Source organism: Nicotiana attenuata, chromosome 12, assembly GCF_001879085.1.
Source record: "Nicotiana attenuata strain UT chromosome 12, NIATTr2, whole genome shotgun sequence".
NCBI lineage: Eukaryota > Viridiplantae > Streptophyta > Magnoliopsida > Solanales > Solanaceae > Nicotiana > Nicotiana attenuata.
The window spans coordinates 52,369,373-52,394,269 of NC_032000.1; the positions used below are offsets into that span (position 1 = coordinate 52,369,373).

Below are 24,897 nucleotides of genomic sequence, written 5' to 3' on the forward strand. Positions count from 1 at the left end.
TTGATGTAAATAATGTATGAAAATTGTAGATAAACTGTAGATAAGTTTCGCTGCCGCATTCTCTAAATAGAACTTTTCTTAGCTCCTCACGGAAAAAGAAAGAATATAAATAAAGTAGTACATATTATTACTAGGATCTTGTAGTCATAATGTTAAGTAAAAATATTTTTAATTTTATCCAAAAAAAATTCTTTTTCGGCTCACATAGAAAATTTGATTACTGTCTTTTTGCAAAATATAATAAGTGAAACAATAGATACAACTATACAGCTAGTTGTGCGCTCCAGTAGGACCTAATTCAAGCTCAAAAAATTATGAATTGCCTTATTGCAAGTCACAGTATTGAGATGCTACAACTGGAAATTTAAAAATAACTTGATGTAGTTTCTTTTTCTTTTTCCCTTTGACCTTTAACATTAAACAGAATCTGGTCAAACCAGGTAAATTTTCCAACAAGGTCTGTCCATCAATGCAGAAAGCCCAGCTTTGTCTCGGCAAGAAGCAACTTTAGCCATGGAGTGAGTGTATTGGGAAAAATTAAGCTCATGTATAGAATTAATTATGAGGTGACATGTCATGACACGTGGACTGGTAAAAGAACGACAGTTGACAAAGAATAGTTGAAGAGGCACGAGCTTCAGCAGGTACGGGCAGAGATTCAAGGAATTCAGAAAGGAAAGGCGCTCGAACCTATTGATATTCAGAAGTCACATCAAAAGAACCTTAATAGCAAAAGGGGTATTGTTAGAGACTGCGCGTCCACCGGATTGTATAGAGAACCGGGTTCTCTATATGTTTCCTCTGAGAATACTGATGAACCAAACTGTATAGCTATCTGGTCCTATATTAGTTTGGTACTGGGCTAAGTTTGTGTGAATCCACCAAATAGTAGAGTACCTGGTCCTTTATCGGGTTCCGTAGTGAATGCTAGTAAAGATGAATGTAAATAAGGCCGAGGATTTTTACGTGGAAAATTCCCACACAAGGGGATCAAAAAAATCACGACTTACACCTATAGGCTTTTAGCTTCACTAACTTGCAATCTCTCTATTACAAGTCACTTTACAGTAACCTTATTGCAAAGAATTCAACTAACTTGTGATGCTCTCATCACAAGCCACTCTATAACTATCCTAGCTACAAAGAATTTGACTAACTTGTGGTATTTCCACCACAAGCCACTCTGTCACACTATGGTTACAAAGCTTTGACTAACTTGTGATGTTTCCACCACAAGCCACTTTGTCACACTACAGTTATAAAGGCTTTTTCTTGTGACTCAACCTAATCAATGCTTCTAAGAAAGCCGGATAGGAATTACAATGAAGAACACATAACAAAGACTCAACAACCTAAGGACTTAAGATATCTTCGATCTTGGATCAGGTCCTTGAGATTGAAGCAGCTTTGTTCTTGAGAGAGGTTCTTGAGCACTTGAGAGAATTTTCGTTTTTTGTATTTGCAAGTGATGAACCTGAAACTTATGCCTTGCATAAGGTTTATACTACACAAGACATCCTTAGTGATGTCCAATCTCAATGGTAAGTGACTGTTGCACTGTTTGCTGCACTGTTGCAGGCAGTCACTTTATACTTCTGTCGGAGAACCCTAAGGGACCAGGTCCCTGTTGTGTTCCTCTTTGTACAGTTGCGGACAGTAACTTTCTGCAGTTGTGTTCCAGTTGTATAGTTAACTTGTACTTTTGTTAGGGGAGTACCAAGGGATCAGGTTCCTGATCTGGTACTTGTGCACACTGCCCAGATTGTCTTGAGTTGAGTAACTTGAATTATTGTACTTTAGTTGATCAGAGAATGAGTGGGCGCTGGAAACAGTGCAGTGCGGCATAATCTTTGTTTCCAGCTGTGTCCAATTGACTTTGTACTGCCGTAAGGAACACACAAGAGTATCAGGTCCTTGTCTAGGTTCCTACCTCCTGAAGCTGTAGCAAGTTCACATTTGGCTGGAATCCGTTAGATACAGTATGATCCAAGTGAGTCAGGTTCCCTATTTGGTTCTTGACATTAAGTTTGTTAGATCATCAAAACACAAGACAAAGATATTGAAAACCTATCAGTTTCCCCCTTTTTGATGATGACGAACTTAGCATTGAATACGAGAAGTTAGAGTTTAGAACCGGATTGAATAACAGGATACCACGGGTTCCCCTTGACTTTATGCCCTTACTTACACATGTTTCCCCATATGTTCCCTCTGACCTTTTACTATCATTCTTGGTCTTTTATCTGGTTTCATACATAAAGTTTGTTAGATCATCAAAACATAGATTAAAAGACCTTAAGCCCATCAATTTTCCCCTTTTTGATAATGACAAACTTTTAACATTGATGACTATTTGACTTAACCAGATAAGGTACCAGCAACTGCATATGTTCCCCCTGACTCTATTCTTAACCCTGCCATATGTTCCCCCTGACACTAACATATGTTCCCTCTGACTCGATTCACTCGATTCTTCCCCCTTTTAGCATCAACAAAAAGACACAGTCAGACAAAAAGGCATAAAGAAGTCCAACAAAGCTAACTCATGTCACATATGTGCACACATTCATGATAGAAAAGAGAAGCAAAAAGGAAAACAAGCATTGTACAGGCAAAAAAAGAGTTGTTTTACTGATAAAAAAATATGATTGTTTCAACAGGAGCAGCAACGGTGAAATCCAACATGCCATCACAAGAAGACAAACAAAAAGAGAAACAACAGCCACAAAATCATCAGAGCAAAAGATAACTGGCCACTAAGAGGACCCTAGGGGGCACTAGAAGAGGGAGGCTTGGTAGAGGAGGCAGCAATGGTTTTGAGAGCTATGTCCATGCGGGTAGTTGCAGACAACTGTTAGTCAAACAGTTTCTCCCGCAGGTTCTCCACTAGTTGCCTAAGTCCAGAACCTGTCTCATACCTGCCATCTCCTAGATTGTCCGGCAAGCGTGCGACCCCACAAGACTTTTTCTAAGTTAACTCTTCTGCCCAAGGCCACTGTCACTTAGAATGGTCTTCATTGAACCAGGTCCTCCCACACTTTACCACTTTTGTTTCTAGGTGTTTCAATAAACTTCTCATTCTTGCTTGCAACAGCCACAATGTCACCCTCAAACAAATCTTTCTCTGCCACACCCTTTTGCAGATATTTTCACTGAGGAACTAGGTTCCTCCACAATATCTTTATCAACCTCAACCACTGAAATGTGTTTATCAGCCACTTCTTTCCCTTTTTTTTAATACTCTGCTTACTCTTCTGCAAGGCACACTCAAAAGCCTCTTTCTTCTATAATCACCTGCTTTGTTTCAGCTAAAAGAAAATCGGGTTCTTCAACAGATTCTTCTATGACGGTGTCATGAACCGGAGACACAAAAAGCACCAGAGTTCTTTCATCCCCTAAGAATGGAGTTTCTTCCCCCTGAGATTCAGGAACATAGGAGAAGTAGGGTTTGCAACTCATGGAAGTGAGACTGGAGATGAGGTGACTGGAGAAGAGTAGAGGTGACTGGAGATGAGGAGTATCAGGGATAGTGAAGAAGTGGGTTTCTGGTGATGGTGTTTAGGGAGAAGGAGATGTGGGAGTGATGTCGATGGCAAGAGAAAAAGACGATTATTCGTTGGCCATGGTGAGAGAAGTGGTAGAGAGTTCTGAAGGAAAAATTAAAAAGATGCAAAGGGAGACAATGGTTTAGAACTGCTGGTCTAAAAAGTCAGATGATGTGGCAGTTTAATTAATTTTGCTATCCTTTTTTTTTTAACAAGCATGTGAAAAACACATTACTACTAACCTGTGGTGCAGAACCAGGTTCCCGATCTGTTTTTGTAAAAGGGTTTTTGTAGCTCTCCTCTGAAGTTCAACACGGTACCTTTATCTTCTATGATCATCATGTGTGTTTACCTACAACGATATAGATGTGAGTTAGGCCTAGTTAGAAAACACTTTAGCCAATTTTACCTTAGTGTGACTATCATAATCATGTCAGCAGAACCAGGTTCTCAATTAGGTTCAAGTGATCCCAATGCCATCTTGTTTCTCAAAGTGTTCCCTGCTCAGAGCGTTGGTGAAGATATCTACAATTTGATCTTCCGTGGAATAAAATCTTATACAAATAAGACCTGTTTCCACATAGAAGCGGTACACAATCAACGTATGCACCAAAATCTTCCAATTATTGCTTGATCCACAGTGAATGAGTACATTACGAGGTAGCTGCAACAGATTCTGCTTCAGCTGTTGAGGGAACTACTGAGTTTTGTTTCCTTGTACCCCATGATATAAAGCATGATCTAAGGGGATGAGCCATTCCAAATGTGCTTTTCCTGTCCTCCAGATAACTTGCATAATTAGCGTTAGCATAACTAATAAGGTTGAAATTGTCCCCTGAAGGATAGTACGGAACCAGGTTTTGTATGCCCAAATATCTCAGAATTTTCTTAGCAACCTTCAGATGAGATTCCTCAGGATTTGATTGGAACCTTGCACGTAATCCCACACTGAATACAATGTCTGGCCTGTTGGCAGTAAGGTAGAGTAGAGATCCAATGATTCCCATGCTTCCATGGCAAACTTTTTCAAGAGTTCTTTGATGCATTTCTAACTGATACACGTTCCCTTTATGGACTGCTTCTCTTGAAGACCCAAGAAGACATTCAGTTCCCCCATCGTACTCATTTCAAACTTACTTCCCATGAGGTTAGCAAATTTTTCACATAATGAGTTAGTTGTAGCTCCAAATATGATGTCATCCACATAAATCTGATCAATGTGCAGGTTCCTTCCCCGTTTCTTCAAAGACAATGTATTGTCAATCTTTCCTCTTGTGAAGCAAAGGCAATGTGGATCCTAATAGCTTCCATGCGAGCTACTAGGCCAAAAGTCTCATCATAATATCTCTTCCTCTTGATTGAATCCTTGGACAACAAGCCTTTTCCATGTTCATCAAGCTCATTCCTGAATACCTACATGGTCCCCATGATGGTTCTGTCTGAGGGTCTAGGTACCAGGTGTCATACCTTGTTTCTTTCAAGTTGATGCAGTTCCTCTTGCATTTCAGTAATCCAGTCTGCATCCTACAAGGCTTTCTTGATATTTTTGGGATAGAAATGCTGAGAAGGACAGGGAATTTCTAGTTTTCGATCTTGTTTGAACTCCAGAATCAAGGGGGTGATTGTATTATCAAGTGGATGGGAGATTTTTTGTTTCCAATTTGGGACTGAAGTTTGATTGGTAGAGAGACTGGGTAAGTTAAATGGGTTTCCCTGCACTCCTTGTTACTTGGGGAGTGCCTTACACTGCATCTCCAGCTCTTTCTTCTGCATCAGGGGTAGTAATGGAAGTACCAGGTTCCTCTTGAGAAGTAGAAGAGGATGTTGCATTGTCTCTCACCTGTCTCCTTCATCTTACTCATCAAATCAGCCTTCCCATTTGAAACTCCAGATATTTCCCATGGACCAAAAGTGGTTCATTATCTTAATCATCACTATTTCTTCCCTTTTTAGAGGAGGATGTCTCGTTGAATAGCACATGAACACTTCCTTCCATACAGTGTGCCATTTTGTTGTAGACTTTGTGGGCTTTGCTTTGAGAGGAGTATCCCAGAAGGATTCCTTCATCGCTTTTTGCATCAAACTTCCCAAGTTGGTCCTTCCCATTGTTGAGAACATAGCATTTTCATCAAAAGGTTCTCAGATGAGCCAGCTTAGGTTTCCTTCCAGTCAGCAACTCATAGGGGGCTTTGTTCAGGAGAGGTCTGATCATGCGCCTCTTTTCACTTCTGCTCAGTATTCCCATAGGAATTGCATGCTCCGTGTTCTTTGAGCTTTGAATTTGACAGACCATGGACCAGGTCCTTCTTCATCAATATGTCCAGAAGTGAGAAACTTGTATCCCCCTAATCCTTTATGCCAAGTCTTCGAATCATTATCAACTGCATTCAATGAGCTCATATCACCAGATTAGACACGAACTTCTACCTTGTTTTTCTTCCCCATACCTAGAATGTACCCATTCTTTCCATTTTCCAAATGGTACATCCCTTCCTTACAGGGCTTTCAGTGAGAGAAAATCCACGGTATTTCCAGTCATGTGCTTTGAGCATCTACTTTCCATGATCCATTGCAGTCCCTCCCACTGCTCCCTCCACATCTAAATTATGGGTTTGATTTAGGAACCCAAACTAGTTTGGGTCCCTTGTTATGATAGAAGGGATGGATAAGGGCTTTTCTAGTCCATGCAGGCAACATTGGTTTCTTGCGAGCGGTACATGGTCCCCTATTAGTAGTCACTTTATCAGTAAACACCTTATTTTTCTTAACGGATTGAGCCCTGGCCTGGCATTTTCTTTGAAGTGCCCATTGTTCCCACAGTGGGTACAAGCTAGGAACTGTGACGTACTTGTTGTGAGGGTTGTAAGGAGTTTTCTCTTTTTGGAACCCAATTTCCTACCTGTTTCCACTATTGTTAAAACACATGGCAATGACAACATCTGAGGACCAGGTCCACTTGAGATATTTCTCAAGGTCACTTTTTACTCTCTTCAATTCAGCTTGAAGCTGCTTATTTTTCTCGAGTTCACCACATATCATAGTTCTAGCAGCTTTCAATTAATTTTCAAGCCTAATGTGTTCCTCACTGGCTATGTCCTTTCCTTTTCCAGATTTTCAGGTTTTAACTTAGTCCAAGGTTTCACAATTGTTTCCCTTAGGTCTGTAATTTCTGCTAAAAGACATTCTTTTCTTTTTCTGAAAATTTCAATGGTTTTCTTATGGTCAGTAACTACAACCACTGAGTCGACTCTAGTTTGTTCAGATTCTGCTAACTCTAAGGTCAAATAATCCCTATCCTCCACAAAACTATGAAAAGAATTGATTAATACATTAGCTAAAGACATGAGTTTTCTTGGAGAATAGGATTTCAGATTTCTCTGAACATCCCTGAAATTTACCTCTTTGTTGTCATCGTCTTCATCTTCATCTGGTTGTGCCATCAACGCAAAGGTTGAGTCATATTCAGCTGATCTTTTTCTTTTGAAGTTCTTGGAGAATTCTTGCTTCAAGATATGACAATTTTTCATGAAGTGTCCAGCCTTTCCGCACTTGTAACAAAGATCATTGTTCTTTGATCTTTTAGAGTTGTCCCTTTCTAGCACTTCTCCATTTCTTCTGACCATCTTCTGAAACCTTTTGGTTAAGTAAGCCATGTAACTGTCTTCCTCACTCGAATCATTGTTTGCAGCTTTAAGTACCCGGTACTTTTTCTTCTTTGGTTTTCTCCTTTCAAGAGTTGGTGGAGCAGCCATGAGGATCCTTCCTAGGTGTTAGCCTGATAGGAAGAACCTACTCTGATATCACTTGTTAGAGACTGTGCGTCGGGTTCTCTATCTGTTTCCTCTGAGAATACTGATGAACCAAACTATATAGCGATCTGGTCCTATATCAGTTTGGTACAGTGCTAAGTTTGTGTGAATCTACCAAATAGTAGAGTACCTAGTCCTTTATCGGGTTCTGCAGTGAATGCTAATAAAGCTGAATGTAAATAAGGCCGAGGATTTTTACGTGGAAAAATGCCACACAAGGGGATATAAAAAACCACGACCTACACTCGTAGGCTTTTAGCTTCACTAACTTGCAATCTCCCTATTACAAAGCCACTTTACAATAACCCTATTGCAAAGACTTCAACTAACTTGTGATGCTCTCATCACAAGCCACTCTATAACTATCCTAGTTACAAAGAATTTGACTAACTTGTGGTATTTCCACCACAAGCCACTTTGTCACACTATGCTTACAAAGGCTTTGACTAACTTGTGATGTTTCCACCACAAGCCACTTTGTCACACTACAGTTACAAAGGCTTTTTCTTATGACTCAACCTAATCAATGCTTCAAAGAAAGCCGGATAGGAATTACAATGAAGAATACATAACAAAGACCCGACAACCTAAGGACTTAAGATATCTTCGATCTTGGATCAGGTCCTTGAGGTTGAAGCAGCTTTGTTCTTGAGAGAGGTTCTTGAGCACTTGAGAGAATTTTCCTTTTTTTGTGTTTGCAAGTGTTGAACTTGAAACTTATGCCTTGCATAAGGTTTATACTACACAAGACATCCTTAGCGATGTCCAATCTTAATGGGAAGTGACTGTTGCACTGTCTGCTGCACTGTTGCAGGCAGTCACTTTCTGCAATTGCTTTTCAGTTGTAGTTGACTTGTACTTCTGTTGGAGAACCCTAAGGGACCAGGTCCGTGTTGTGTTCCTCTTTGTACAGTTGCGGACAATCACTCAGTTGCATTCCAGATGTATAGTTGACTTGTACTTCTGTCAGATAAGGGACCAGGTCCCTATTGTGTTCCTCATTGTACAGTTGCGGACAGTCACTTTCTGCAGTTGTGTTCCAGTTGTATAGTTAACTTGTACTTCTGTCAAGGGAGTATCAAGGGATCAATGTAACGACCCGGCCGGTCGTTTTTAGAATTTATGCCCTGATCCCCTATTAACTGCTTTCCCCAAGTTTATTTCTGCTAATTTGATTTGCCGGGACATTCGATTTTGAATTTTGGAGAGTTTTGGGACACTTAGTCCCTAAATGAGAGCTTTAGTGTTGGAAAGTTGACCGTAGTCAGAACATTGTGAAGACGGTCTCGGAATGGAAATCCGATGGTTCCGTTAGCTCCGTAAGGTGATTTTGGGATTAAGAGCGTATTCGGATAGTGTTTTGGAGGTTCGTAGCTAATTTAGGCTTGAAATGCTGAAAGGTGAATTTTGGAAGTTTCGGGTCCGATAGTGAGATTTTGATCCGAGGGTCAGAATGGAATTCCGAGAGTTAAAGTAGCTCCGTCATGTAATTTGGGATGTGTGTGCAAAATTCCAGGTCATTCGGAGGTGGTTTGGTTGGGTTTTTGATCAAAACCGAAATTCGGAAGATTTTAGAAACTTAAGCTTGAATCCGATGTGTTTTGGGGAATTTGATGTTGTTTGTAGCGCTTTGAAGATTGGTACAAGTTTGAATGAGATTTTAGGATGTGTTGGTTCCTTTGGTTGAGGTCCCGGGGGCCTCGGGTGTGTTTCGGATGCTCAACGGGTCATTTTGAGTTGTTAAAAAGTTATAGAATTTCAGGTTTAGTTGTTGCAGACCTTTCCTCATCACGATCACGTGGAGAGTATCGCGATCGCGAATGCTTAGGCGAGGCTGAGGGGATTTTTCTCTTCGCATTCGCGTGAAGAGGGATGCGAACGCGTAGCTTTGGGGCAGTGTTGAATCACGAACGCGTGGGCTAGGCCGCGTTCGTGTAGAAGGAATAAGGGGGCAATGGTTGTTGAGTGTTTCTCTACCCGCTCGCGTGAAGCCAACCGCGATCGCGTAAGTCTGAGGGAGCTAGCATCGCGTTCGCGGACGGGTTCCGCATTCGCATAGAGTAATCTGAGGCGCGTGAATTTTTGTTCTTCGCGATCGTGACTGGCCTTACGCGATTGCTATTAAGGAACCCAAAATCGAGGGTTTAGACCATAATTCATATTTTGGACTTGGGAGCTCGGGAGATCACAATTTTTGAAGGAATTTTCACCCGGGCGACTTGGGTAAGTGATTCTTACTCGGTTTAGACTAATTTCCATGAATCTTCACTTAAATTCATCATTTAATTTTGGAATTTTGGTAGAAATTGGGGGAAAAGTTCTTAGACCAAGAGATCAGGTTTTGATTGGGCATTTGACAACAGATTAGGATAATTTTGATATGGTTAGACTCGTGAGAGTGTGAGAGTTCTGAAAATGTAAATTTTACCCGATTCCGAGACGTGGGCCTGAGGGTCATTTTGGTCATTTTTTACATGATTTCGCGTATTAGCTTAGAATTTAATTGTAGAATCAGTTACTTGAAGTGTTATTTACATTATGAAATTGAATTGAATAGATCTGGGCCATTTGGAGTCGAGTACTCGCGGCAAGAACGTGGTCTCGGGTTGATTTTTGAGCCGGTTCGAGGTAAGTGGCTTGTCTAACCTTGTGTGGGGGACCTTCCCCTTAGGATATGATATGTTTGATATTTGAAATGCCTTGTACGTGAGGTGACGAGTGCGTACGTGAGCTAATTGTTGAAAATCCGATTTTTCCTTAAGGTAATTCACTTAAATTCTTTTCCTGCTTTATTATACTTGCAAATTTAGCATGTTGTATATTAGAAAAAAACATGTTTAGTTGACTTAAATTGCCTATTTGCTTAAATTGCCTTAATTGCATTACGTGAAGCATTTTAGGCTAGAATCACCTGTTTACTTAGCATGAAATTTAGCTTAATTGAGTATTCTCGTGTTGCTGCTGTGTGCTTTACTTTGGGACTACGAGACGGCATCCCGGGAGATCCCCTATACGTATTTATGATCAGAACTGAGGTTCGGGATACCAAGAGATCCCTAGCACGTATATTGAGGATACCAAGAGATCCCTGGCACGTTTATTGAGGATACCAAGAGATCCTCGGGATACCGAGAGATCCCTAGCATATATTGAGGATACCAAGAGATACTCGGGATACCAAGAGATCCCCGACATATATATATATATATATATATATATATATATATATATATATATATATATATATATATATATATATATATATATATATATATATATATTGAGGATACTGAGAGATACCCGGTCTTAATCCTTGTTACGAGTAGTATTTTTCCTTGTGATTCCTTTATCTCTGTTTCAATTATTGTATTCCTTATTATCCTGTATTAAATCCTTACTGTTGGTTTACAATATTACTGTTTACCTTATCCTGTCATTTTTATTATTATTTATTAATCTCAGTAGGGCCCTGACCTTCCTCATCACTACCCGACCGAGGTTAGGCTTGGCACTTACTGAGTACCGCTGTGGTGTACTCATGCCCTTTCTACGCATGTTTTTCATGTGCAGATCCAGGTACCTCTACCCAGGCTTACCACCCTTGAGGCAGGGAGATCTTTCGGAGACTTCGAGGTACATCTGCAGCGTCCGCAGACCAAGGAGTCTCTATCTTTATTCTATCATGTAGTGTTAGCCTTTCTATCTTACTGTTGATGTCGACACTCTGGAGTTAGAGCACTTTACTCTATTTCTTTCAGCCTGTGTTCCCGTGAGTTTCCGGGTTTTGGGAGAATGTTGTAGGATTTTGAGATGTTGAGGTGTATATGCCGAGCATCATTTTATATATCGTTTTCCTTTGGTTATTCTTGGATTTTAATTTACATTTCCGCAAGTTTTCTATTTATTTTCCGCACTTGTTAGGCTTACCTAGTCGTAGAGACTAGGTGCCGTCACGACGGTTCACGGAGGGCGAACTGGGGTAGTGACAATCAGGTTCCTGATCTGGTACTTGTGCACACTGCCCAGATTGTCTTGAGTTGAGTAACTTGAATTATTGTACTTTAGTTGATCAGAGAATGAGCGGGCGCTGGAAATAGTGCAGTGCAGCAGAATCTTCGTTTCCAGCTGTGTCCAATTGACTTTGTACTTCCGTAAGGAACCCACAAGAGTATCAGGTCCTTGTCTAGGTTCCTACCTCCTGAAGTTGTAGCAAGTTCACATTTGGCTGGAATCCGTTAGATACAGTGTAATCCAAGTGAGTCAGGTTCCTTATCTGGTTCTTGACATTAAGTTTGTTAGATCATCAAAACACAAGACAAAGATATTGAAAAAATATCAGTTTCCCCCTTTTTGATGATGACAAACTTAGCATTGAATACGAGAAGTTAGAGTTTAGAGAACCAGATTGAATAACAGGATACCACAGGTTCCCCTTTACTTTATGCCCTTACTTACACATGTTTCGCCATATGTTCCCTCTAACTTTTTACTATCATTCTTGGTCTTTTATCTGGTTCCATACAGAAAGTTTGTTAGATCATCAAAATATAGATTAAAAGACCTTAAGCCCATCATGTATAGATACGTATTATCGGTCATTAATAGGCATTAATCACGGAAGACATTATGGAATCCGTATTGAATCAGTTATGATTACCAATAATAATGTTACATTAAATGCCATTAATTGTCCATAATGACTCTATTATGAGAGAAACAAAATGTATTACTTAGAGATAGCTATAAAAGGTGAGGACTGAACATTTGTAAGGACACGAAATACTATTGAAATATGCTGATTTACTTTGCTTTCTATTCTATTATTATTTACATCAATTATTTCCATTTATATTTGATTATCAGTAACCCAAGCTCTTCTAAAATTAAGCTTTGACTAAAATCCCTATTTTTGGTTAAACAGTGAGGTTCTCTGTGCAAACAGCCTCACTGGGGCAATGTGGGGAGGAGGGGAGAGAGAAGAGGAAGAGAGAGAGGATAGAAAGAAGGAGAGGGTATAACTAAATCCCTTGATTGAAGCCACAAATAATGGATTGGGAGCCTTTTAAGGTGGATTGTATATATTTGGTAAACAAAACTTGTTTATGCCAGGTAATTAGCTAAACATGGACATTAAGGGTAATAAAGTTTCAAATAGTATATATGTATGAAAAGATCTCATTATTTTAATTTGATTTTTATATTCAATTAAGGCATAATACATAGATATCCTCTTAAACTAGTCCGTATTTACATAGACAGCCCTTATGAACCTGGGCTAAGTGTTTGGCCGATTTGTGTTGTTTATCATGTTTCTTTTTTTTGTTTTGTTTTGAATTTCTCTGTTTGCATTGATTGCGTAATAGATTGAGTTCCGGCCAAAAATCTTTTCTCATTTATCATCTATTTTACCACTTCGCTTTCCTTTAGTTTTTCAGATTTTAGCAGTCACAAATACTTGATTTGTTTGGGAACGTTAAATTTTTCATCCATTCACGCACCTAACTTTGGGTGTGAAACACGTGTTATGACATGTAAGCAATGAGTGTCTAATAGATACACTTCCACCTGAGTTTAGGTGTTCAATTGGTCGTTGTCTCAGCTGAAGAGCCAAGATGAAAAATACGGACTAGTTTAGGATCACAAAACTACAAACTTTGTATCCCTCTATATATGTGGAAGGAGAAGAGATTTATATTAAGACTATCACATTTAGCTATCAAAATATTTTATTTTAAGCCGACATCAACAAAAAATGTATTGTCATATCAACTAAATAAAGCTTCTACTAAAAGTTAGAACTTAGTATTCAGATAAACTAGATAGCTATATAAGTTACTGAATGTGAGTTACAAATCGCGACTGCTAAATGTGACTTATAAATCGCCTAACTGAATGCGTCTTATAAATTACGATTGCCAAATAAGACTTACAAATCTCAATAACAAAATGCGACTTGTAATCACAATCATTAAATGTGACTTATAAATTGCAATCAGACTGCGACTTATAAATCGCCACTTCTGCATGCTATAAATCGTGACGCTAACAGCTTGTTTGGATGGATGTTACGCATCGTTTCATAATGTATCGTATCATATTGTATTATATTGTATTATATCGTTGGATAAATACAATGTTTGAATAGCTTGTGTCGTTTGGATCGTTTCATGATATCACACACCAGCAATATGAAAAATAAACTTGCAATATTATAAAGAAAAATTATGATTCAAGGTAAAATTACTGTATAAAAAGGCAGGGTAAATGATAATTAAAATAATTTAATAATAATAAAGGGTGAGATTGAGAGATTAAGACAAGGTAACGACACGACCATACCAAATCGGTCGTTACATAAAGTGGCACATTTCGTCGTTATGTAACGACTGATTTAACGACATGATACAATAAAATTTAAGTGACAATCAAAACAAGTATTGTATTTAAAGTAACAATACAATACGATACAATAAACAACGACCATCCAAACAAGCTAAATGTGATACGAGTGCGACTTATACATAGCGATTACAGACTGCAGACTTATACATAGCCATTATATAAGCAATTGCAAAACATCACAATTACGGATCTTATAAATATCATAATATATATGCGATTTGTCTTTTCCCAGTAAGTAAATGGCATCCGTGTGTTCACATCAAAGCAACATACGAAGCAGCACATTCATATTCCAGAACCCCCTCGCACACATCTAATTGCGGTTTGGAAGCTGATAAACCAGAAATGGGGGAGATGAAGATGCAAGAGATATCCTTGCCAGCTTTATTCGAGCAGTCTCGAAAAATTCATTCAATTGCATCTGAATCCACCGTTGATCAGGTAAAATTTTGTATTTTTGTTCTTTCATAGCGGAATACTACTTAAAAATGTTTTTTTTCCCGCATGATTTTATAGTAGTTGTAATATTTGAGGCGGATTCAGCATACAAACAGTAATGGCATTATGGCACTTGCACGCACGGTCTCGAGCTTGAATTATATATTTCTATACAAATATTGTGTGTGTGTGGGTGTCTAAAGAATGAATTTTGTGTCTGATTTAATGTATTTGTGTCAAAGGTGAATCCAGCTCGCAGGCGCGAGCTCGAGCTGTATATGCATCGATATAAAAGTTATCAGATTCTTTTGAGATATATATATATATATATATATATATATATATATATTAGACTGTGCGCATGCTTTCAAATTTTGTGACTCAAAAATAATGTATTTTGTGCATTATTTAATGTATTTGTATCAGAGGTGCATTCAGCTTACAGGTGCGAGCGCGGGCTATATTGGCAGATTCGTTTGGGATATATGCATATATATTAGGCAGTGCACTTGCTCTCAGATTTTGTGTCTCGAAATAATGTATTATGTGTATGATTTATTGTATTTATATCAGCGTAGAGGAAACGCACTTACTCTCTCGAGCTTGGACTATTTAAATTTATAAAATTTTAGAGATTTGTATATATACTATCTAGTCGGTTGTGTACGTACTTGTTTCAAATTACGAGTCCACCTCTAATTTGTTTTTGCCGGTTGTGGATTGTTAGGACATTGTCAAAAAAGGTTGCGAGCTTTTGAGACAATGCGAGGAGATGGTCACTAAATTAGGATTGTTCTCGCTCAATGAGACAAAAGATGATATTAGCACTGCTAATCTGAAATATATCCTGGTAAGTAGTTTTCATAAGTAAATTTTTCTCTTGTAATGATAATTTATCCTATTAGTTTTGTTTGGTTCCTAAGAGTTTGGATGGGAAAGTTGGGATTCACCTTCCCTAATTTCTTTTATTCTAATTCAAAGAAGAAGCTACTACTCTCCTTTCTTGCAATTGTATCTATTTATTATAAAACTTGATGAACTGGTGTGCATGTGTTCATTTTTGGGTGGAGTTATGAAAGCTAAATTGTTATCCAATTATTGCTATTGTCATCATTTAGTGCATGAATTAGTTCTATTCTATTTTGTTTCATTCTTTGGTAGTATAGGTATTGTAGGTATAAGTGTGAGATTTGGAAAACCTTCAGCTTCAAAAAGGCCCTAATTTGTAATCATTTTTTTTTGGTAAGTAAATCCTAGAAGTCAAATAATTGAGTATTGGAATGAAATGAGTCCCGACGATATCATGGCTCATGTCACTGATCGAGGCATAGTTATTGTTGTTGTTCTCTCTAATAGCTTAAGCTTTTAGATGAGATGGTCACATACTTCATCTGTTAGGTTTGGTTATGTGAACCCTAAATCTCCAATCCACTCTATTTGGACTCGTTTCATCCAAATATTCTTATTAAGACAAACTACAGGTTTTTTTTTGCACTAGAGGGTCTCTACATTTTATCATTTTTGCAAGACCAAACCTGGAACAAAATTATTCTCCAATCTAAATGCAACCTTATAAAAGGCCTAACAGTAATTGGTTTTATGATCATGAGCAACCATTTGAATGTCTTAGTGTCAAGCATCATATTTGTGGTTTCTTTATTTTGTTCTGCTATATTTGTGCTACTGCAGATCTTTCCCCTCATCTCGTCTTATCAGATTTTTGTCATTGCAAACAAAGAAAGAATTTGATATTTGAGCATGCTAGAGATGTTTATATGAAATTGAATCTCATTTCAGGTAGTTTTATGGTGTTCAAACATGGAAGAAAATGTAACGAGCACGCTAGATATGTGTAGTAACTAGCTTTAAGTAGTGTCAAGCACATCTGTGATTTTGGGGAATAACTAGAAAAATTGACTTTGTCAATAAGGAGGAGTGAACCTTGAAAACTCATGACGCATGGATTATCTATCAATTGAAGAGAAACTTGATATATAGAAGCTAATGTTCCATCGTTTCAGGTGCCATACTATCTTGCAGAGCTAACAGAAAAAATTGCAGAAGATAATAGGATAAAAGTACTCAAGGTTTCACAAGCCAAGTTAAAGGTAAATTGTTGTGAGCTGATAACATGCCATACATTTATGCTATGCCAAAAGGTTAGCGTTGATGTTGAATTGACATCTCAGCACTATATTTTGGCAATATCTCTAGGAATTCATTTCATTTTGTGAGACAATGGAGCTTGTTCCAGAAGAGGAGATAGAGACATCTACACAAGGTGGAGCTAATTCTTTTGCAGATCGTAGAGCTAAGAAGGTAGATGGGAGTTAACGTTCAGTTAGAATTGCTGTCTGTGAAGATTACTATTAGGTTTCTTTGTTTTAAAAGAAGGGTTTCTTTCTTTTCATTCTCATGTTTAGATAGATTATTTGAGTTACTAAGCGCATCATGTTTATGAAAGATTGCTCGATTCAAACGCCAAAGAGCTGCTGAGTCAAAGCTGCTTGAATTGAAGGAGCGGAAGGAGCGTCGTGGGCGATCAACTAAAGCAGCTGCGTTGTCTACTCCTGTCGAGACTGGAGAAGATGATGTGTCGGATGATGATGGCGAAGAAGAACGAGAGGTTAGTAAACATCCCTATTTATGTCCTGTGCATGAGCATGATCAATGTTGCGAGCTTCTTCTTCCTTATATTTTTTGTTTTATTCTATGTTGCAACTTCTATCACATCGACTGCACTTTTAGGCCAAGTCATCCATATTGTTCATGCTCATGCACATGACATATACGGGTGTTTGCTGATTCAGCATTCATGGATCTGCATTTGCATTGGCATTTGTCACTGCTTTTTGAGTTTGTCTATGAGAACAATCTAAGATCAACCTTTGATTCTAATATCCTCAATAGGATGTGCTGAAGAAATCCATGATGTAACCTTCCACATTTTGTATTTGATATCTCTGAGGAATCATGATTTGCCCTTTAGATATCATTTAATATGTTAAATTCACCCCTAAAATACATATTTCCAGTTTGTGATGCAAATTTTGCTGTTGCCTCTTTTGATTGTTTTTATACTCAAATTTTGATCGCCACTTCCATAAAGTGTCTGATTAATGGGAACTACTTCCATTCACAGGCATGGCTTACAACCATCTCCTTGGCCCTCAGTAAGGTTAGCCCACATATTCTGTGTTTCTGGCAGTGCATTTACTTTTTATTTCCGTGTATGCCTGTTACCTTATCTTTATCATCCTTCAATTACTGCCCTACAGGCTTTTGATCTGCTTGAAATGCTGAACAAAGAGGAAGAAATGTTATCTGCTATTAATGAAAGGCAGCTTCAGGTATTATTGAACTTAGGTTGATTGCATTCTTCTTGGCGCCTGTTTGTAATTGTGTTGTGTAGCCTCTGTTCTGTAATTACAATTTGAATGTATGTGTTCAATCCGCATTTTCAGCTTGAAATAGCATTTACTGCAACACTGTTCTTTTCCAACTCTGAACTTTCTGGCTTTTATAGTGCCATTTTAGGACAGAACTCTAGTATTGTTGTCTCTCTTATATTTTTGCATCATGGCCTACTATTTATGCAGGATGGGGAGAACGAATTTTCTCAGATAGTACTTGATGAACGCACCAAAAAAGCAGAAACTTGGCATCGTGATGCTGCTGCTCGAGCTCACTACACAAAACCTGCAGCACCTATCACCTGTGCTACTTTCGCTCAAGATGTCATAGAGGGAAGGGCCACAGTTTCACAGGCACACGAACATAAACACCAACCGTTAATTTTTGGACCAGCAAGTCTTGTTGGTAGAAATCCAACAACCGAACGAGAAAAAATAGCAGCACAGGTTTTTCAGCCTCATTATAGGTACTTTCTTTTAACCAATAACTAAGATGCCCCATTATCTTAAGTAGCAAGATAAAGAAATAAGCTTCGAGGAACTTAACCATAACATCTTCATTTCAAACACTAGATTACCAACCATGAGCATAGAGGAAGCTGGGCTAACGGAGATGAATATGATGAACGAATGGCAAGAGAGGAACATGAAACTCATGGAAGAAGCAAATTCTTCATGGTACAAGGATGGCCCAAAGTTAAGGCCAGGTGAAGATGACGAAGAAGATGATGACGCTGCTCAAGACAAGGCAAGAGCATGGGATGACTGGAAAGATGATAACCCCCGTGGTGCTGGCAACAAGAAACTCACTCCTTGTGGTTAAGGAAGCAGCTGCCGGTGAGCTGGAGTATCCAAAACATAAACTGCTGCAGCATTTGAAGAAGCCGTTCTGAATTAGACTGCCCTGTTAGTTGTACGCCAAACTTATCCATAAGTTTGAAACCATTTTATTTCCAGTTTACATGTACTAAATTATACGCTGACTTTGCTTATATGTACTAAATTAGATCGCTGATGTATTGTACAGTAGTTCTAATGGAAAGGTATTGATGTCAATATCTCCAGTGAGGACAGAATGATGAACAAACTGTAGGTGCGAGAATATTACTTCTAAAACACAGTTTCCCGTTGCAACGTGGTGAAAAAAGCCATATCAAATTGTACTGGTGCTCTGTTAGGCTGCTCAGGAGAAGTGAAAGGTCAAATCATGTATATGAACTGTGCATATCCCATTTTTGCATAGCAGTGTTATGCAATTCCAGGAGAAGCAAGACAATACATAGATGTTATGAAGTTCATGACCAAAGCATCTGTTATTTCTTGCTTGTTTGTAAGATTCAGCTATTGTAGCTACAAGGAACCTACAACCGATTCTGGGTGGTTAGAACGACAAAATACGAGCAATATGCAAATGGAACATGGAAATGCTCATAAAGTAGGTACAAATTACTCTTGTGATGGAGTAGAAAAAGGGGGGAAATTCTTAACTTGGAGAAGGATAGGTGTGACAACCTTAATGCTAAATGCTTCCCTCATGTGGCAATACCAAAGGGAAAATTTCACATCAGAACAACTGGGCTCCCTACTTTTCAATTTTATAGCCCATATTTCAATTTACAATCAACTAGCACAAAAATAATAGGCTAATACTCAACATTCAACTCCAATAGATTCTCGAAACTACTATTTAATTTTTAGAAAAAATTGCTCAAGCTTTTAAGTTAATTTTTGAATAAGTAACTGTGACACAAATATTAGTTCAAAAAACCAGTTCCATTTGGGTGGTGAATTAGATTTTTAACAAGCTTAAATATGTGGGTTTAAATTTCGAATTTGATTTTATGAGAACTTTAGAGTGGGTGTTATTTAGAATTGTTAGAAATAGTATAAGGAGGTTGTATATAAAATTCGAAGTCATTTAATGGAGATTTGGACTGGTTTTGAACAAGAATTGTAACTGAAAATCGTAGAAGAAGTTCGTCTACAGATGCTTGTATAAATGTGTATAAAAGTGTATAATAGTGTATAAGATGTGTTTATACACTCATATACACTATTATACAAGATTATACATAATTATACAAAAAACTGACTTCGTCTTCAACCTTGCGTTTTTTCTGAAATTTAACTCAAATCTTGATCAAATCTACTCCAAATCACTTCAAATTTAAATTTTGAACTCCTTTTGATATTTTCAATCAATTGGAACAACACCCAATCGAAACAACTAACAAACTCAAAAAATCCTATTTTCGAAAGCAAAGCTTTGAATGGCCTTCAATGGTGGATTTCTACTCTTCAATTTTCTGACATTGCAAACAGGGGGAGAATCAGAAAATACACGGCCCCTTGAAGCATATGTAGAAAATGTGAGAAGAAGAGAGAGTGAAAGCAATGGTTGTGAGAACACAGATTTAACTCCATAGCTTTTAGAAGCAATGATTGTAAGAACACAGATTTAACTCCATAGCTTTTAGAAGCAATGGTTGTAAGAACACAGATTTTAAATTTGCTAATGCTTTCAAAATATGTACAATATGGGCTAGGTAAGGTAAAACTTAAAAACATAGGCCATTTTTTGTTATGGTGTGAAGTCATGTGTATTTTCTTGTAATTCTTTCATACCAAATGCGTGGTGCAGTTCTTAAGGATTTAATATGACTTATGGTCTCTATGTTCTAGCCCATTCTTGGTCTGAAAACTAGCTCCTTCACTTATATTCCCAGAGTTCATTCCATTTGATGCTGAAAGTAGATCCAAAACATTTTCCTTGATTTAAACTTGTCGATCTGTTGTCACTTCACTACACGATAAACATATTAACATAGTTCGCGTATTTAATTAGTTGGTTGTTAGAAAATAGACATCATGATCCAACAAGATCGAATCAAACTCTTAATGTGTTGTAAATCTGAGCCATGGAGTTAACAAGCCACGCATGTTACTTGGTCAAAGGCACAAATTCACTACATTGGTGAGCAGTATATCCTTAAGACTGCAGCACATTAGAAGAACAAGAAGCAATAGAAAAGATTTCTAAAGTATGGTATCAAGAACATACCCATCTCATAAAACTTCAGTTACTAATCAAACTACTCAATGTACTACTTTTGAAAATTAGTTCTCAAATATTCACTAATTTCTGTGCCATCTGAACCTAATATATCACTCCCCTTGCAATAAGTCACTTCAAGTTGAGCCTTCAACTCAAGCCAAGGCCTCTCTAACCTCCAAAGATCAGCTATCTGACACTTCTCCCCTAAGTTCACCCAAGAAATTAGCCTGGATACCTCTTTTTTGTTCGCCTTGGGACTCAAACCTTTCACTGCAATCCTTGCATCACGAAATGCTGGGAAGCACTTCTGTTTTGCAAATTCATGGCATTTCCCCTTTGCTGCTTCTAGGCAAGCCTCCATTTCGCGTTCTTCGCATCTTGCTCTCTCTGCAAAGTCTTGATTGGAAGCACTACCAGTGATCGATTTCCACCAAGGGGTTTTACATTTGTCTGAGGCTGCAATTGAGCAACCAATCCTGGCTCCGGATTCACATTGTTGAGTGACTTGAGATTCACAAGCCTTGTATGCAGAGACCCAGGAGAAAGGGTCTTTAAATGCAAGGATGAATCTGCCAGCTGTTTCTTCTTGTGAACCAGGCCTGATGGGACCTCGAAGTAGAGGGACTGGTTGGTCAAACGGAATCAGAGTCTTTGATGCTGAGTATTCCTCGAGGTCGGCTGATGGCACCTCTGAGGGCAGTCGTTCTGGTGCTTTCATAGAGGAATTTTTTTATTGTACTCCACGTTGGGTCCTGAAGAGAAGAAACTAACACCAGGATTATCATGATGCCAAAGATAACCACCTAAGGTTGTATTTATATCATCGCCAAAAAATACATCTGCAACATGGACATTTGGATAGTATCATGCAAGATGACATGAACTACTGGAAATTGAATAAACTGATAATTGTATAAAAAAGCTTTAAGTCTAGTGGCTTGTGCTAAGATGAAAATGTTTTGATATGGAAAGCTGATAGAATTAGATTGTTAGTTTATCGAGAACAATAGAGCATTGTTCATACATGACCATGTATAATATGTCAGCTGCTAAATGTTAATCAAGTTCGGCCACCCTACCTTGTCTCTTATATTGTTTCAGTTGCTCTCTGTTTCAACATATCTGATTCTGTCCATCCCATGCAAATGTCAAGTATTGCTTCCTTCCAACCTTTGGTACTTGAATTACGAAGCGATATCTGCCTGACACTGTCAATTCAAGGAATTAAATAATGTATTGATAGAACATATCGAGATACTTATTAAACTGGTCTGGAGGCAACAATGAGGTGAGAATTCGGAAGCTGAGGTTTATTATATTTCTCTCATTCAAATCTTGGAACGATGTTCCATCAAATTAGTAGGATATGACAACACTTAAACTGAACCTGCCCAATGCTTTAAAGTACCCTGTTGAATCGTACATCTTCTACTCCTTGAGCTTAACAATATGGCTGAAAAGATTCACCAGCTATAGAGGATCAAATTACAGAATTGCTACAAAGAAACCATTAAGGCCTTGGTAGTTTCGCAAATCTAGCTGTCCATAATCAGTGGCAGATGCAGCATACAACTACCAGGTTCAACTGAACCCTAGTTGAACCCAGTACTTTCAACGCTGAACATAAATTTACGTATAAAAAATCACTAAAATTGCAATAAATAGTAGATATGAACCCATAATTTTAAATACTGAACCCATAGAACTAAAATCCTAGATCCTCCTCTGTCCATAATATGTAATATGATTCATTACTCTATTCAAAAGTCCCTTGATAAGTTGATATTACTCTGTTGAAAACCACCTTGTTAGATGCAAAACAGTATCTGCACTTAGTAGCAACGCATATTCTAATCTCCCATGAATTTTAACAGCAATTTGTACTATGGAACAAGAAGGTTTATATCCCACTTCCACGCGTTGACTTCTCTAGACTTGTCGTTCTCACTTACACTTGTAAAGGCTGAGGGACGTTCAAGAAGCCACCTTGCTTCATCCCGCAGCCATCACAGAGTGCTTTAAATTAAAGAATATAAAGTTATCTATCCGCCATGGTTGATAATCAACTCCAAAAGTAATGTACCCGCATTACTTAATAGCAGAAGTTATATATCTAGCGTGGTGGTTAGTGATCAACTCCCTAAAAGAAGCTAAATAATTTGATGATACTTGTAGAATGAAAGCAAAATAATTCAAGTATTCTTTTTTCGCAATGTATTTCTCAACAATGATCAACCAAAAAATCCTCATTCCTAAACTAGTCAGGGGTCAACCATGCAAAATCCTTATATCTAGTAGTGGCGAAGCTAGGAATTTTCCTAAGGGTGGTCAATATGCGTTATATACCTCTAAAACGTAATATTTTACCTATGTACACAGTGCAACTTTTCGACGAAGGGTGGTCAACTGACCACCCTTGTGACCATGTGGCTTCACCACTGATATCTAGTCGCTATTCCGTTTCACTTGGACCTATTTCATCCCAATATTAGTAAATAATCCGTCCTTTGAGGAAACAAGGGGTTATCTAACACTAGCGAGTTCCATTTATTGACATACAATTCTTTTTTGCCAGATTAAAGACGCTCCTAGCAAAAACCGGACCCAATGTAAGTAGATTTCTCAATACTAATATGCGAAGAAAATTACTCTTCAATTCTTCTAATATGGGAAACAGAAACAGATTCAACATTTAACTTCATATACACATCCAGAGGAAAACCCATGTTAGACTCTTACCGCCACCACTGCATGCCTCATGAAAGGTCTTTTCTGTAATTAGCACTTAGATCTCAAGAAAAAATAGTAATTCTCATTACTCGAGGTACAATATCACAAATTTGAGCTGTTATCACATATGAAGCAAATAAAGAACATATATTAACTTGTAAAAGTCACAAAGAAAAAGGATATATCTAAGATTTTAAGTCAGTGGTTGCATTCCTTCTGATAGTGAGTTCAAACCTAATACTCCATCCGTTTTTATTTATGTGAACCTATTTTCTTTTTAGTCCGTGCCAAAAAGAATGACCTTTTTCCCTATTTGGAAACCATTTTACTTTGTGCAATGATTTATAGCTACACAAAATATATGTGACAATTTTACACCGCAAGTTTAAAAGTATTCTCTCTTTTCTTAAACTCCGTGTCCAGTCAAATGGGTTCACATAAATTGAAACGGAGGGAGTATATAAATAAATAATTAGGAGATAATTAACTCTGTATATAAATATACACACAGTGGCGGAACAAGAGGATTTTAAAAAATGTAAACTTGCACTGAGAGTGAGTACACTTAGCTATCAAACAGATTCAACAATTTATATGTATACCAATAAGAAAAATATGCATTCCAATTTACTGAACTTCGTGTTTTAACAATAAAAGAGAATATGTGCCTAAATTAGAGATAAACAGAAAGGAACTATCTTGATGAGAAAGAAAAAGAGAACATACAAAATGGTTAAGCTGCAGATAGAAAGCTTGAGGAGAGCTGGCAGCTATGGAAAAAGAAGCTCGAGCATAGTTTGAGGCTGGAGAGAATCGCAATTTGAGTTGTTTTAACTGGACCAGTCCGCTAGAAGAACTTTCGGGTCGGGCATTTCTTTCCTATGATTTGCACCGGGTAGTCGATTTTACCTCTGTTATTTTTATAGCCTGTTTGGCCAAGCTTCTTTTTTGCCAAAGGTGTATTTTCTTTTTTTGCCAAAAGTATTTTTGGTCAAAAATTGAGGTGTTTGGCCAAGCTTTTGGAAGGAAAAAAATGCTTTTGAGGAGAAACAGAAGCAATTTTGGAGAAGTAGAAAAAAGTAGCTTATCTCCAAAAAGCACTTTTTTGAGAAGCACTTTTGAGAAAAATACACTTAGATGCAGTTTTTTAAAGCTTGGCCAAACACTAATTGTTGCTCAGAAGTGCTTTTCCAACTAATTAGCCAAACACAAACTGCTTCTCACCAAAAGTACTTTTGAGAAAAGCACTTTTGAAAAAAAGCACTTCTCAAATAAGCTGATTTTTGCAGCTTGGCCAAACGGGCTATTAATTATATCCCGTTCTTTCATAGTATTTAAAACAAACGAGATTGTTATAGTGATATTTGATTGTATATGTCTTTTAATTAGGAATGTAAGTTTTTGCTTAGGAAATATCATCCACCTCATAGGTATTTTAAAAATAATAAAATTAAGAACAACAATTACTTCCTCTATTAGTTGGGACAATATTGGGTTTTTTTCAC

At 37.8% G+C, this 24,897-nt stretch overlaps 2 protein-coding genes across 3 annotated transcripts; one reads left to right on the forward strand and one right to left on the reverse strand.

The window, feature by feature from the left end:
- On the forward strand, positions 13,933-18,663 carry LOC109235778 (PP2A regulatory subunit TAP46-like). Its single transcript, XM_019402026.1, has 9 exons — positions 13,933-14,197; positions 14,922-15,044; positions 16,216-16,302; positions 16,409-16,513; positions 16,659-16,820; positions 17,337-17,372; positions 17,473-17,544; positions 17,794-18,074; positions 18,181-18,663. Exons 1-9 carry the CDS (start codon positions 14,102-14,104, stop codon positions 18,428-18,430), a joined length of 1,212 nt encoding a protein of 403 aa, XP_019257571.1. The 5' UTR covers positions 13,933-14,101; the 3' UTR covers positions 18,431-18,663.
- On the reverse strand, positions 20,509-24,243 carry LOC109235779. 2 transcript variants are annotated; one of them, XM_019402029.1, is made up of 3 exons: positions 24,119-24,243; positions 21,742-21,870; positions 20,509-21,428 (listed from the first exon to the last, which is right to left on the reverse strand). In XM_019402029.1, the coding sequence occupies exon 3, from the start codon at positions 21,378-21,380 to the stop codon at positions 20,712-20,714; it is 669 nt and encodes a 222-aa protein (XP_019257574.1). In that variant the 5' UTR covers positions 21,381-21,428; positions 21,742-21,870; positions 24,119-24,243; the 3' UTR covers positions 20,509-20,711. The 2 variants fall into 2 exon arrangements, with proteins under 2 accessions (XP_019257574.1, XP_019257572.1); XM_019402027.1 differs by having other exon boundaries at positions 20,509-21,414; positions 24,119-24,242.